The sequence below is a fragment of the Clupea harengus genome, unplaced genomic scaffold (genome assembly GCF_900700415.2).
Source record: "Clupea harengus unplaced genomic scaffold, Ch_v2.0.2, whole genome shotgun sequence".
Taxonomy (NCBI): domain Eukaryota; kingdom Metazoa; phylum Chordata; class Actinopteri; order Clupeiformes; family Clupeidae; genus Clupea; species Clupea harengus.
In genome coordinates, this window is record NW_024879579.1 from 145271 (window position 1) to 162438 (window position 17168).

At 38.3% G+C, this 17168-nt stretch overlaps 1 gene segment (V, D, J or C); it reads left to right on the plus strand.

The window, feature by feature from the left end:
* Positions 1-3108: 3108 nt before the first annotated feature.
* LOC122129030 overlaps positions 3109-17168 on the plus strand; it is a 14534-nt gene continuing 474 nt past the window's right edge. Inside the window, 4 exon segments of the V gene segment in view lie at positions 3109-3148; positions 3240-3530; positions 15397-15450; positions 16856-17158. Of these exon segments, the coding sequence occupies positions 3109-3148; positions 3240-3530; positions 15397-15450; positions 16856-17158 (688 nt within the window).

Below are 17168 nucleotides of genomic sequence, written 5' to 3' on the forward strand. Positions count from 1 at the left end.
TGTTTGTTTTGTGTTTTCTTCTTAAAGGTTTTTGCAGAGTTCACTAGGGTGGCAAGTAAAGATCTTGAACGGGACTTTTTTGAGTCCTTGGACCGTCACATCCCTCGATTTCTTGAGATCTTTAAGTCCAAGAAGGGTGTTATTGGCAGGACACTTGCAGAACTCCTTACTCAAGCTGAAATGAAGGTAAGCAATTTTAAGAATGGTGAAAGTCTTTACTTTTTACGATGGCGGCCCAGTTCCCTCTTTATCAGAAGTCTTTCTGAAAAAACTTTACCTTTAAGGTTTGTTGTATTTTCTATGTCATCATCATCAACACATTCCAAACATGAACTTTAAAACTATTGAAAGCATATTAATTAGTTGTTGTGCTGTGTAATATGTTTCCTCTTTTTAAAAAAATCTTTGGAAAACAATAGGCCCAATGGCAAAGACAAGCAAGCTAAACAAGACACTAAAACACCAACTATTAAGCACATCAAATTACTTTTTTTTGGTAATGGGATTTGTTGATAACAAAGCTATCTATATATTATCAGTGCCCATGTGTTTTTCCCTAATAATTGTTTTCAGTTCCTTTTCTTGATTGGTTTTCCCCTCATTTGCAGACCCATGATGTTGTGGCAAGGCGGACAGCTGTCCTACGCTGTCTTGCAGTTTTTCTTGGGGATGATGGGAGTGATTTTTTCAAAGTTTGTTTTGTAAGTATTACATAAAATCATATCATGTTTTTACACAGTTAAGTCATGAAGGCCTTTTCAACAGCAAGGATAAACTCCTATTTATAACCTTCCTTTTGTCTGCAGGATTCAGATTCCATCACGGATTTCACAGAGATTCCTGTTGGGGTATTAACCGTCATACCCGAAGACAGCCCACAGCCAAGTCAAAATGCCCTGCACCTTGAGCCATCCAGCATTGCTATCATACTGGAAGGTAACATCGTAATGGATGACCTTCAAAATCATACTGAAGCTATTTGCTTGACTTTTGGACTTATCTACAACCTTCATTTGGACTATCCCAGAAGATTGAAGAACACTTTTGACTTCATTCAGAGGGTCATGCTGGATCTGGGTGTAGGGAACCTTAGGCCAAAACTCCAGAGCTTAAAAAATGCCCTTTTGCAGTAGGTTGTTCTGAGTTGCTTGAACACACTGAATTGTTGTACTTTCACACAATATATTAAGCCAGAATGGCCAGTTATGTGTCACAATTAATGTCGGGTCAAGAGTGAATGTTTTGTTTGCCAATATTGTATATATGTGCTTCCACAATTTTGAAAAATGCCCTTTTGCAGGTTGTTTTGAGTTGCTTGAACACACTGAATTGTACTTTCACGTAATATATATTAAGCCAGAATGGCCAGTTATGTGTCACAATTAATGTCGCCTTAAGAGTGAATGTTTTGTTTGCCAAAATTGTAGATATGTGCTTCCACAATTTTGAAAAATGCCCTTTTGCAGGTTGTTTTGAGTTGCTTGAACACACTGAATTGTTGTACTTTCACGTAATATATATTAAGCCAGAATGGCCAGTTATGTGTCACAATTAATGTCGCCTTAAGAGTGAATGTTTTTGTTTGCCAAAATTGTATATATGTGCTTCCACAATTTTGAAAAATGCCCTTTTGCAGGTTTTGAGTTGCTTGAACACACTGAATTGTTGTACTTTCATGTAATATATATCAAGCCAGAATGGCCAGTTTACAGTATGTGTCACAATTAATGTCGTCTTAAGAGTGAATGTTTTGTTTTGCCATGAGAAAATAAAAAGTAATACGGCTGACTGATTATTCTTTGTTGTGTTTACTTAATTTTTCTAAGGCAATCAGTTTCCTTAATTCCTTTAAGTAAACAGGACTATTTAGTGAAGTCACATTAACTTGGGTTGTATGAGTAGCTAACACTTAGAAATTAAAACTAATATTTACTTACATTTTAATGTATGATTAACTCAAATAAATTGAGTTAACACAACTTTTTTTTTTTAAGTAAACATAAATAGTAGACATACAGTAAACCTAACTTGAAAATTCTAGTTAAATTAACTTAACTTGTTCAAGGCAACCGGTTTCCTTGATTCCTTTAAGTAAGATCAACTTATCAAATTTTACAGTGCAGTACAAGAAATAACATTCTACTTTTACATTCCAGAGATCTATTTTCCTATTTTTTTTATTTCTATTTTAATTAAAATAAATAATTAAAATGCACATGGTATACAGTATATAAAGCAATAAGGTGTTGCCTTTTTGTATTTTTTGTTTGTTAAAACAATATGCATGAAATACCCATTTTAAGTGCTCTTTATCTTTTCTGTGTAGGTAGAGATTGTGTAAAACCTATTTAACATCTTATCTGATGGTGCAGTGTTCCTGTGGTTCAACTGGTACAGCAATGTCATGGGTGTGATACCCATGAAGCACACATCCTGCTAGAAATGTATACATGTACAATACTGTAAGTCATTTTGGATACAGCACCCACTAAATGTATAGATGTACAATACTGTAAGTCATTTTGGATACAGCACCCATTAAATGTATAGATGTACAATACTGTAAGTCATTTTGGATACAGCACCCATTAAATGTATAGATGTACAATACTGTAAGTCATTTTGGATACAACACCCACTAAATGTATAGATGTAAAATACTGTAAGTCATTTTGGATACAACACCCACTAAATGCCTAAGCTACATAAACATCAACTATCTAGCAACAAGAATAGCAAAGAGCATGCAGAACTGGAACATTGAACTGCTACTTAGATGTTAATGCACTGGGGCTTTCAGTAGCACATCATGCTAGGAAAATGAGAGTTGTGAGAACACTGACATCTATATGATAAGAGGTTTGAGGAGTGGGTACATTTACACCTTTCACAGTCCCGTTGTGACAGACAGTGCAGACATTATTTCCCCTTATTAAATCCTAAAGATGTAAATATCTGTTTGCATCAGTGAACAAGGCGACTCCCTACTGCACAGATTATGGCTTATAAATAGCTATTAGTTGGAGGATAGTCTCTTAATTCATATTGTCGAGTCATCATCTCAATATCTTCAGTCTTTTCATTGTAAACACATTTACAGAAGCAATGATGCTTTTAGGTGGTGGCATTGTTCTGACTTTCTTTTCATGTGAGTATTATCATCCTCTCCCTCCTGAAACGCTAAAGGGTTCAGAAGACTGGTGGTCATTTCATTTATATGTTTTTATTTTGTCTTTCAGTTGTTTATGGCCAGTCTCTGACCTCCTCTGGTCCAGTGGTGAAGAGACCTGGAGAGTCAGTCACTCTGTCCTGCTCTGTGTCTGGACTCTCCATGAGCAGCTACTGGATGCACTGGATCCGTCAGAAACCAGGAAAGGGACTGGAGTGGATTGGGTATATTAATTATGGCACTGGCACAACATTTGCCCAGTCTCTCCAGGGCCAATTCTCCATCACCAAAGACAGCAACACACTGCACTTACAAGTGAAAAGCCTGAAAGCTGAGGACACAGCTGTTTATTACTGCGCTCGAGACACACAGTCACACAAGGGTCTGCAGACCTGTACACTAACAACTCTGGAATCTGTCACTACATAGGGGACTTAGATGTTAATATACCTGAATACAATATTTTCTCTCAAGGGGAAAGGGGATCTACAATGTCTGTAAGATATAATTCAACTATAGAGCTTTCTCTCCAGCCATCAGGTCAAATTCGGACCATTTAACAGAACAAACTCTGGCAAATGCTTGCAAAAGCTAAAAGGCCTGATGGTAATTATTTTACACCATATATTTGGAGACCCAGTCTTAGATATGATCAGTCCAGGAATGATCACAATGATGGCCACCAAGGGAGAGACACAGACGTTTCACTCCTACAGAGCTCAACCTAAGAATCTGCTAAATTAGCCATGGCAACATTTCAGTTATATGCCCTCTGAGTACAAGGGGTGGCACCCTATTCATGAGGCCTCAGAGACACAAGTCTCTGAGCTATTTGCTGAAACCTTTAACACCTCAGGACATCTCTCTCTCTTAACAGAATATTCAACCAGAAATGCTTACATTCTAACCTAAGTCCAAATAAAAGCACAATTACAACTAGATGTAAGATGCATTGAATTATTGACTAAGGTATATCATTATTAACTAATTTTTAAATTCTGATTCCTTCAGGCCCCAGTTGTGATTTTTTATCTGGTAATGCACATCAATACTCTCTCAGCACCACTTACAATGATGAAGCTACTGTATGCAGTTCTCTAACTGTTTCATCATATGGGTGCAGTTTAAGAATTCACAAATGCAAATCAGGTAAGGCTGCCGCATTGTGAGTCTCTGACCCCTGAACTCTCTGACCTGTCGTTGTCTAACCACCATTGCATCCTTGGACATTACAACCGTCGTTCAGCGACTGTGTGCCTCTCAAAAGCATAGTTCCAATGATCAATTGCAAAGATGGTCACAAAGTTGGGTGGTTGGAACGACTACTTGAGACTGGTTGTTAAGCAGCGCCATTGCTGGATATTTGTTGTTGTCAACATTTTCATTGTATTAGTTTGACAAGATTAACTGTCACCCTACCTAACTGAACACCCACCAACTTAGTATTTCAGTTATTATATATATTCAAATTAATATTTATCTTCAGTGACCTGCTCAACAACGGTATATAATTTCATCATGTTATGTTAAAACATGTAGAGTGTCATGAGATACTAAAACCCCTCACACATGTTGGCCACCATTAAGGCTGTAGGGGCGACCTATACTGGACAGTCTATCCATGTGCAGAAGGGCTTGGGCTCCTGGACCAGTAGGGCTCTAATATCTGGATGTGGGAAGCATTTTATCTTTGGCAGGACTATTTCTACCTTTAGGCCAGGTTACATGTCCCTTAAAGTACATGGAGCTCCTATGTGTCTTAAATGAAATTGCACTCTGATCATGACCATCTTCAGTTAGCTACTTTGTCTTAGTCCATTGCATTGCGGAGGTTGTCAGTGTAGAACAGAAACAGCAGGGGGCAGTGTTCACTCTCACATCAGAGATCCAACCAGTGAGTTAAAAAGGAGGGCAGGTGAAGGAACGTAGAGCATGGCATTTACTAAAAGACTTTGCTAATTCTTAAGGACAGAGGTAAAAATATTTCTGAGAGAGACAATTTCCTCAGAGTCATATTTGCCAAATGTCCATCAAACAAACAAACAAAAATCAGATTAAATACGGCCAACAAATCTAAACCTCCACATACCAGAAATGCTCTGTGTTTGTGACCGCACAATTTTAGTTCTAGGCTGTGAGTAATCAGTTAGTATATATTTTTTTAATTCTTTCTAGGTCTCTCCTCGTTGCTTGTCGTATGCAAACTGCAAACGCCCTCTTCCCCATTTCAACCATGGCTTTGCATCTCAACTATTGTAGAGACTAGTACAGCAGAGAGGAGCAACTCAGCCCCACCAGTTCAAATTCTGAATTCAGTGTGTGCATTCTGAATGTTTATATTTCTACATGTGTCTTTTACAGGTGTGTGCAGTGCTGTTGTTCTTACTCAACCGAGTTCCATGATGACAGCCTGGTCAGACTTTGAGTCTCTCCTGTAAAGTGGCTGGGTATTCAATGACAAGCTGATGTTCTCCTACACACTGGACAGTCAGCAGGAAAAGCCAGCAGGAAAAGCACTGGAGTGGATATCAGGCATAGACTATGATGGGGACACATAAGTTCAGCTTCTCCAGAGACACCTCCAGTAACACAATAGGTCTCCAGGGCCAGAATCTACAGGCTGGATTCACAACTGTGCATTACCGATGTTCAGATAAAAAAAACGACTGCACCAGTACCCATGGCGTTGCATTAAGAAAGCACACTGATAGAAAGGCTGACTTACTCACCAACACGCACAGAAAAAATACAAATATTTCATTTAAAAGGGTATGGCTGAAAATGTTCTCAACTTTTCTCAAGCAATATTTTAGGGTCTGCCACTGGCTTAAACAAGTTCATGAACTTCTTAGACTTTTGGTCATGTCAGATTGATCTTGAAACAGGAGGGCAGAATAATTACAGTACAGAAGACCATTATGTATGAACACACTAAATACTATATGATATGTTGAGTGTATGGATGCCAAGGATAAATGTTGTTATTTTAAACGTTTATTTGTTTCCACCTTAAGCATAATATAGGTCATATTAAGGAATATTTGCATGAATACGCTTACAGCTGAACAGGTCCTTGCTTTTATACCAGTGACATGACCAGCTGTGTGCATACATGCAAAGATGGTGCTGAATGTTTGCCTATTTAAACTGATGCAGTCAGACAGTCAGCTATTTCCACACAGAGGTAGAGAAGAGCAGGTTTGATTTAGATCCTCCCTGTTCCACTCCAGTACCAGCCATGCTGCCTGTAGTCCTGTTGATGATACTGTTAAAATCTGCACCCTGTGAGTGAATGATATTAGAATTTAGTGTTCAGTCCAGCTGAAATGTGTCTGTGGAGTAATTTATTTATGACTTGTTATCTTTACTCCTATTTTTCAGTGGTCAGAGGTCAGATTGTGCTCACACAGTCACAGCAGCCAGTGATGGAGACTCCAGGAGGAACTCTCAAACTGACTTGTGCCTGCAGTGGATTTAGTGTGAGTGGTACTTACATGAACTGGGTCCGCCAAGCTCCAGGGAAAGGACTGGAATGGCTCATGTACTACTATTCTGACAGTAACAAGAACACAGCCCAGACAGTCCAAGGCAGATTCACTGCATCCAAGGACAGCTCTAATTTCTACCTGCATATGACCCAGTTGAAGTCTGAGGACACTGCAGTCTATTACTGTGCTAGAGAGTCACAGTGGTTAAACCAAAACAACCAGCCACACAAAAACCCTTCATGACAGAGAGACAACAGAGCTTCTGCTTCAGGCACCTGCTATAACAGTATAACATTCATTTATGTCTCAAGAGACACAAGACAGGGAAACACTCAGTGGATCTAATAACTGGATATAAATGACAAATAGACTATAGGCAATAGACCATAGATACAGTTGGTAGGTCAGTTGTAGAATATGGGTATTTTGAATGGCTAACAGTGACAATGTTCCAGGTGTATATGGATATTAGTCATTGGGTGGTCACGGTTCCTCTCTTGCTGTTAAATATCAGCATTTCTGTCTTTCCTCTTTACTCTCCCACCAGCCTTCCCCTTCGATCCTGTTCAAAATGGACAGAGTGCTTAGTGTGTTTGGTGTTTTTAATGGTTTTCAATCAATTTTGCAATTTGTGAAAATTAAAATGCTCATTCGTTTTCACACAGCATACAGTATAACATTCAAATGTTCAAATATTCTCTACCTCACTTTTCCATAACTCTTGTCCTGAACCCTCAAGTTAAATTTCACAGCCCCTCTTTCCCACAACCAAAGGTCTTAATATTTTCCCATGTAAACATTAAGCCTTTAGGACGAGTGTGGTAACCTGAAGGTTAAGTGCTATATCATATTATCAGAAGCTATTCACTATTCTAAAGCAATGACATTTCAATGTACAAGGGAAAATGTCTTCAATAACCGAATAATTGGAATTAATTTTTTTGTGTGCGCATATGGAAGTGATGTGTTTGGCCTGCGCTATGTCTGTATTTATCTGTATTTTGTGTATTTCAGTAATGTCAGATAAATGTTGGTGGAGAGAATTGCATTTTACAAGCAGACAACCAGGTTCTCCTCCTGTTCCTGGCTCTAGCAAGCCAAGTTTGAAAAGCAGAGGAGGTTATGCAAAACACACATTTCTCTCTGTGGTGATATAACATTGGTCCATCGACTCTACTGACAGATACTGACTTCACAACAAAGCAGAGACATGAACATGATGCGAGTAATCTTGATAACAGCCTGCTTTAGTGGTAACCATGTCCAGAAGATTTTGTGCTGACAGAGATATTTGATATTTGTTTAATCAGTCATGGTTTGTTTTTTCAGTTGTTTATGGCCAATCTCTGACCTCTGGTCCAGTGATGAAGAGACCTGGAGAGTCAGTCAGTCCTCCATGACCAATGGCCCCTCTAAAATGCACTTATGGATGAAACAGCTGAAAGCTAAAACATCCACATGTGGTCATAGTCTAGAATCCCAATGGCACAAATGGCCACGGTGATGCACAGGAAAAAAGCCTGTCACCTGCCACAAGGCCTGCAGGCATCATTGTGAACAGTTTAGTTATATCTGAATCAGAATTAGAATCAGCTTTATTGGCCAAGTAAGTTTGCACAAACAAGGAATTTGACTCCGGGTAAAGTGGCTCTCAGTGTACTTTGCAGGAGTAATTGTACAGTGGTTATTATATTGATCCAGGGTTATTGCACAGTGCCACAGTGGGTTAGCTGTTCAGTAGTGAGACGGCGAGGGGGAAGAAACTGTTTTTGTGTCTGGAGGTTTTGGCGAACAGTGATCTGACGACAAAGACCTCATGGTGAAAACTGGCTGAACCTAACTGACACTGGCTAGGCTGGCCCCGCATTCACAAACTCTCATTCACAATGCAGTGTCATTTGCATACCAGCGTGACAGTCAAGGAATTTGAAAGTATTGCCTGAAGACACTGAGATAATATGTTATGAAAATATATCATCTCCACTGCTTTTGTATTTTTCTTATTTTTACTTTTCTTACATTTATAATAGTATGATTTTAACACATACATTGCCAGTTTATTTAATGACACCAGAAAGAGGAATGCTTCAAAAATTAAAAAAATGCCAATAAATTCTGGTTATGCAAGTTGCCTAGCCAAAGTTAATAAGTAAGTGTTGAAAGCCCAAAGAGATCCCCAACATATTCTCAGTACTAAATAAGGCGGTTCTAATGGGGCACATACATTTGTAGTAAACATAAAAGTTGCAATTATTATGATTTGATAGATATAATAAATAAAGAATAAACTTGAAGTTTCTACAAGAAATCTTGTACGCACATCTTTTCCTGTAATACCCTATTATGTCAATAGGTGGCAGTGTAAGAGTGTAATAATTAAGTTCTGGCGAGGAATGGAAAGAGGGGAGGAGTACTCCGTCACTTATTCCATGCCAGCATGACGTGGGCAGTCTATGCAAAGTCATCCCAACTTCACCATCTTATATACTCTCACCATCAAATTAAATTGTATACAACGGCTGTTTTGGAGACTACATCAGTAGAATGGAGCTGAGGATCATTTGGTGCACTGTTGTGTTTTTGGTCTACCCAGACAGTAGGTGCTATAGAAAGATATCCAATGCAGTGCTGTATGGATTCAGTGTACTGTGTTAAGACTACTGTGGTTATCATCTTATTTGTTTCTAATTTTGATACTGTTTACTTACAGGTGGATAAGGCCAGACTCTGAGTGAGTCTGAGTCCGTGGTTCTTAAACCTGGAGACTCCCACAAACTGACCTGCACGCACTTTGGCTTTAGCAGCACTCCTGATGTAATTGGGTCAGACAAGCAGCTGGAAAAGGGCTGGACTGGGTGTCTTATATTTCCTCCGGCAGTGGGACTATATACTCACAAGCTGTCCAGGGAAGGTTCACAACGACCAGAGACAACAGCAAGAGTCAAGTGTTTTTACACATGAGCAATCTGAGACCTGAAGACACAGCTGTGTACTACTGTGCTCGTGATTCACAGTGACAGAAACAACTACACTGCTGAACAAAAACAAGATGTGGTTTTCCCACTGCCTATGTGAAGTACGAGACAATGCTGTACTTCATAGCCAAATGTTAGGTTGCAGGTGTACTGGTTTAACATGACGTCAGAGCCTATGGGTCTGTGAGGCCACTGGCCAGAGTTTGAGACCGAGCAGGAAAAGATTTTCTATACCATAAAACACTTAAAAACATTATTTTGCATTACAAAACGATCTGTCGAATTAGAAATATTGTGAAACTCAGTGGGAATTGACAAAATTCTGGTTTAGCAAAGAACTATGTGTCTATGTGTAAAACCAATCAAATGAGTCAAACATACATATGTCTATTTAGCCTGAACAAAACAACTGAAGAAAAGCAAGGCCTGTGTAGAAGAGTGCACATTATGTCCAAATAGATTTACCAAAACAGATGAAACGACCGCAGCATAACCTCTCCATGAATAAAGTCAAACTACCGCACATGTGTACAGCTTTATAATCATATCTATTGAAAGCAAATTATTCCCATTTCATATAATCGAAATGCCAATCATGATTATATGTATGCATCACATATATTGCTTATATTTCCCTTTATAGGATCATCAGTTCCTTTTTCCATTTTTTTTTATTTTTCAAGGCTTTGAGCATTTATCCCACCGTAGCCATAAGTGACTTCAAGAGATATAATTTTAACACAAAGACAAAGGTCTGTGGTTTTCAATGTGGCATGAAAGGAAAGAGGATGTCTAGAGTAACCTCTTTTTAATGATTTTGTCACCATTTGGTGAAAATCCCTTTCAACAAGTATCCTGTCACTCCCATCAGGATTTATTTTCCGATACTGACCAGCAGGTTATACATTACCCCAGACATCTAAACGTCGGGGTGGCCCATTAAAGTTAATTGAATTTTTTGTAACATACTGAGGAGCGGTATAATACAAATAAATAATGCATGCATTTGCTGATTAACTTTTCACTGATCTTTACAATGGCTTCAGCATGTTGTGGTTTTCTCACATCTGAGTTCTATCAATTCAACATCAGTCAGGCAACACCAATCAAACTAAAAATAAACGTACTGATGTACCCAGTTTACTTTGTAATAGTATCTGTTTTGTTTCAATGCCTACACTGCCAGATCAGCCTCTTACCATTGGATGATTCATTTCCAGAGGAGTGATGGTATCGCTTCACACACAGATGAAACTCCTTCTCCGGAGCAGCATGTGTCTCAGAAATACATTCTACAGATAGAGCAACAACACCAATCAAGTGAACATGAGAGAACCTGTAAGTGTCAGCGAGTATATATTTCCTGTCCATGTCATGGTGGAAAGGAAGTGGTTTTAGCAAAACAATAGCTGCCTTTTCATGGAGAAGAGCCTATAACTGTCTCCAAACATCCTTCCTCTGCCCAGTTAATGGCTGCCTAAAATACTCTCACTCTCTACCCTAAAAACTAACTACTGTTTTTTGTTGAATTTTGGGTGATTTTATTCATTATATTTTCATTGTGAAAAATCAATCTGCAACAGAAATAGTATTATATGATATTCCAACTAGCTTGCACACTCACACTTCACATGAAAGGGATTTTTTTCTGTCTTTGACTGTTGGACTACTATGATGATTCCCATGGCAACTATGAATACCTTACACACCATTTTCTACTCCCACTATTACTGTGATTATAACAGTGAAAGGTTGATCAAAATGATGCTGAGTGAAAAATCCTAAGTAATGAATACAATATGTGCATATCTAGGAAATGGCCCATAGCTCTGATGGTGGTTGTGAGCCCAATTTAAATGACACAAGGTGCTGCAAGGGCAAGAATGACCTCTCAGACACTACGTCAGTGAAAGTGGATGAGGAAACAATATTTTATTTCCATCAGATGAAAGTGACTGGGAGAGCTGCATGTGCATGAGGTGAACTGAATATCAAAAGGAGAATGTGGTGAATAAATCCCAGCTTCTTAGCCAGATATGACGGTGAATCAGCTAACACAGAATTTAGAGTTTGTGCTGACATTGGATTCATTACAAACATATTGAGAAATATTTTAGCTGAAAATGTTTTTGACAACTCGGTGAGGACTTTTAAACCATTGTATTGCTTAAACTATTTAAATCACTGTGTTGTTATCTAGACAGATATTGATGGTAATCAGTCCTACGTAGTAATGACTGTGTGAAATACTGAACTCCTGTTCCTTTTCAAATGAGATGGAGGCAGAGTGTTTTTGTAACTGAATGTATCAATGTGATGGTCAGGGTCACAGTGAGAAATACCATGAAAAAAATCTTTTCGTAGAGGACACTACTTGCAAATATAATATACACTGAGTTTATAGCTATTAACTGGTAAACGACTACAACAAAGTGTGTAAATATTATCATCAAATGCTCTTTGACACAAAAAGGACAAATCCCTGCAGAAAGAGAGAGCGACTCACCATTGTGTTCATGGCATATAAATATAGTGCCCAATAAAACATACACTGACATACTTTAAAATACACAACCAATACATAGTTTTGTTTTAAAGTACACTTATCATCTTTAGAGTCATCTTTAGAACGAACAGGTCCCCGACACGCAGTGTATTTGTTCGTCTCTAAAAACACTTGAAATGAATAGATGCACTGTAAGAACCAAAGTAGAAAAAAATAGATAAATACACATGTTTGTAAGGATCCATAACCTTACAACAAGAAGAACTATACAGATGGCACAGAAATAAAGCATGAACTTACAGTGTTTCTAGTCATGGGTCAACTTCTGTTGATTTCAATTAAGAATATTATATTGCCACCTAAATTCACACTTATTTACAATACTCTTAAATCAGTCATTCTGATGTAGAAAATATGCCAGTGCTGTTCCTGTGATGTGTCACAGATATGTCAGTGTACTGTAATTTAGGTGGGAGGGAGTTTTTGTCACTGAGTTTGTCAGTGTGTGGGCTGGGGCCACAGTGATACATCCCATTACAAAAACTACTCTCTGAATAAAAGCTCACTGTTGACTTTGCAGAACAGCGCACTTATTGCCAATTCCACACTTCACTCTTTAAACTGTATACTTTTAGCTTTTCAAATTTAACAGATTTGACAGACATTATAATTGTAATGTAATGAAAAGGGGTAACAATAAAGTTTGAAAACAATTGAAGAGTAAGGACAAGACATATTTGTTAGTGATGACTCGATGACAAATAGTGTATTGATCAGAGAGACAGACAGATTAGTGAACAATCACTGGATTGGGGACTGGGATGTTGTTGATGCAGCTGATCATTACAGGCTAGGTGTTTCTGTGAAGCAATCCTGTACTGTGGGCTTGGGACGTAGTAATATCTGTCATGACTTACCTGTCAGATGTGTATAACAATATTAAAATGACACAGCCGTCTCTTTTAAATGTAAATTGACTTCAGGATGTATGGGACAGGTGAGAGGGAAACCTCCTGTTATGTTAACTGATTCCACCAGGGTATTTGTTTACCTATATGCTAAACAGGTTAATCGTAATAATTGTGAAAACTGATGATGGATGATGGTCCCCATGCCTCATGGACAAATGTAACTATGTTAATGTCAATATTATCCAAAATGAACAGTCAACACCATATGGACCAGTTTTTATGTAGATCTATCCACTTTGCATGCCAAAATCCTCAGCACCACGGACAGCTCCTTGGGGACCATCTTGCACAAACTTCTAGATCTGGCCCTGGTGAATACAGGTTTTTGTTACACTGTTCAGATCAGTAAAGTGGCGTTATATTCACATTTTGTTGTTGAAAGTTAACATACCGTTTTTGTTTTTATAAAAGCAAATGAAATATGCAAAAACAAAACATTCAAGAGACAATTATAATTATTTGTGCAGTTTTTATCCGAGAGGGTTTTTCTGTTTGTTCAGTTTGACAGAAAAACTCCCAACTGAGCTCCTTCCTCCCCTTTCTGATTTCCTGGAAAGTGTCCACACCTGCTGCCAACAGGCTGCAAAACAACCCTGAGAGACTCATGAGAATTCTTTGAAAGAGCTACAGTTCATCTGCTGTATGGTGTAGCAGGGATCAAAATAGGCGAATACGTCTAAGTCAATGTGAAAGGTCAGTTAGAATCAGTGAAAGAAGGGGATCAGAGTTGTATTGTGTACATCATATAATAGTATCACAACTAATTATTAAAATGGTAAATATACGTTTTCAGGAGGAGTTCCAAGACTTTCTTTTTTACATATCTCACCATCAGGTCTCAAAATATGATTTCTGTCTTTTATCTTTTCTGTGTGCTGATGAAAGCTGCTCTCATGGCCAGCCTCTATGATGACTCCTGTGTTGACTTACTCCCATGGGTAATGATGGAACTCAGAGTAGGTCCCCAGAGTTGTTTTGGCCAAGCCCTCCCCAGTCCCCAACATTTGGCCTGGCCCAATGTCTCCCCTGTCTGGGAAAGAACCACAGGGAGGTCTAATCGTTGGAGGTCTAATCATTTTCAGACTTTCAATATATTACAGCAGTCTAAGTGGAACTTTGATATATTAAACTGAAGATCACTCTAAAACAACATTACAAACATGTACTGGCCAATAGCTGCCAGTAACATACTGCTGTTTTTTTCTAATGTATATTCAAAAAGAATAAAGTACTCCAGTGACTTGCTGTTGACTTTCTTCTGGTAATTTCAGCAGCCATCTTGTCACTGTGAATACTGTAATGATAAAATACAACAAAAGATCTACACAATATTATTGACCAATAGCTGCCAGTAACTGACTGTAGTTTACACAGGAAATGTTTAACAGTGCTGGGTTCTGTTTAGATCTATTCGGTGTGCAGGCTATCATGCCAAAAGCCTCAGCAGGGAAAGGTCAGTACGATAAACAGCACCATGAACAGCATCACCCTAACCATTCTTGCCTCAAGGCTGCTACATCAGTCTGTTCAAAGACGATGCATGTTAAAAAAAAATGAAACACAGGTACATTTCCAATACGACAGGCTAATATGGTATGACAATGAGAGTTTGAATAAATATATGCTGGCGTGCTGCACTGCTGATTATTTTATTAAGATGCAATTACGTCAGTTGTCGTACTTTCTAGTAATCATATTAATAATGAATGGACCGGGGACCAATGTATAAAGTTGACCATTTACTAGGCATATCCTTGGAGATCCTCAAGTCTCAACACTCGCGCATGCGCGCTCATTACATAGCAAAACCTGATCACAACAAGTATGAAGTATTGAAGAATGATTTTATTATTGTGTGCATTCAGGGCATTTTGCCTGCAAAGTTCCTCTGTATTGTGACGTTTCCTTGATTTCCTTTATTTTTTGAGTGATCATATAGGCCTACTGTTGACATTTAGGCTTCCATCTCTGTACTAAATGAAGACTTACTGCGGAAGGTGTACACGTTTTTGACCGAGGCATTGAGGAGACAAACCACTGTGACTATTTCGACTACTGGGGTAAAGGGACTCAAGTGACAGTATCTAACGGTAAGTGTATGCACGACTGAATTTCAGTCTTACAGTTAATGTGTTTTCGTTATTAACTTTCGCTGAGTGAAAAAGAGGAGTCGCAATATTTGGAAGATGGTCAAGTAATCTAGAAAGTTTAGTCGTATACTGTGGCCGGTATAGGCCCCTTCTCCTTTTCGAGTTTCTGTACGGAGTATAGTGTTGTGTTTGTCACTGTGACTGGGCTTTCGACTACTGGGGAAAAGGCACAATGGTGACAGTTTCAAACGGTAAGAGAAAATATGTTTTCTATTAGTTATTCATTTGGGTTTGTGATTGCACTCGATAGTATTTGCATCAAATTAAAAAAATTGATCTGTCGGTCGTAAGCGTTTCGTAATTCAGTGATCTACTTTGAGAAGAGGTTATCCTTGTTTCGTATTTTCTTGTTGTTTAACCACAGCACAACAATACTTACGTCAGATAATCTGTAGGTTTGGAAGTTGTGATTCAGATAAAGGGTACATGGATGAGTTAATAAAAGTAATAAAGTAGCTGAGGAGAGGATTTATGCTTTATTAGTTGTCATGTTTTGTCTTCTAACGTGCATGCAAGGGAAATAAAGGCTATTGCTGCATTTAAGCCATTTATCTTCACCCTTTACTGCATCTCTGGACCATTACAAAATGCACAATATGTGAATCATTACCTGGTCAAATAATTGTGTTCCTATTGCACTTGAACAGGCCTTCCGCGTTGATAGCTAGGTTGGGAAAAGCTCTGTGACTTACAGCGGTTAAAATGAAACCAGTAGCTTGTATAAATATCCGACTTGGTCTGAATGCTTATCCCGGAAAAGAGGTTTCTGGCCATGTATTGGGATACCACCATATCAAGTATTAGGTCATTCCTTTAAAACGATAGTTGTGAAGTATTAATGTGCACTTCTTTAGTAAAGTGAAGTATTAATGTGCACTTCTACTAGTACTTAACTTGCACTTACAGCAGTTACATTCCTGCACTTTTTTTTTGCTACTTGGCTAAATGTGATGTAAATGTAATGTGCAAGTGGGCTAGGGTATCGACGCGACCATATGTTGCCCCATATTAATTATGGAGTTTTACTATCTCTAGAAAAAGTGGACAACAGGCTAATTATATTTTAAATACTATCCTGAAATTTTGATAGATTTAGGAGATTAGGAAATCGGTAAATGTTTAATGCAGTAAACTGTGACTAAAGATACGACAGTATGCACAGAATTTGACTGGAAAAAGCTTTTTGTGAGTATTGAAAAAAATGCACAGGATCTTTAATTTTTTGTTCTGTGTATTTATCAACTTAAGCGGTACTTAATTTGACCTTTCTATAGGGACCTTAATGGGAGGATATTGCATTCTATCCTTAAAACATCCTTAAAGCATATATATGGCCTGTTGACAAAGTCAGTCTTAAATATGAATCTATCAAATGGTCTCCTCTTGAAATATTTTAGTTGTAATGTTCTTAATAACATAAATTGCATTTAAGAAGACATATGCCAATGCAGTACTCTTTGGCTACTCATTAATATAAAATAATGAATGTGAGTATATTCTGTCTCCTGCCTGTCTATTTCACACAGTTGTTAAAGTGCGTTAACAGGTTTCAGTTTGTGTTGGTTGAATCCAATTGTTTTCTTGTTCTATCCATAGCTCCTCAAGTTGAGCCGACCCTGTTTCCTTTGGCACAATGTGAGCCAGGTTCTGATGGGTTCGTAACATATGCTTGCATTGCCACTGGATTTTTCCCGGAGTCCGCAACCTTCCGGTGGGACAAAAATGGTGAAAACGTGTTGGATGTTGTCCAGTATCCTCCAGTTAAAAAGGAAAATGAAAACAAATACTCCAGAATCAGTCAGATTAACGTTAACAGTACTGGCATGGGCTCACAGCAAGACATCAGCTGTACTGTGGAACACCTTGGAAAGACTACGACTAAATCACTTCCAGTTCCAGGTAGAGTTCC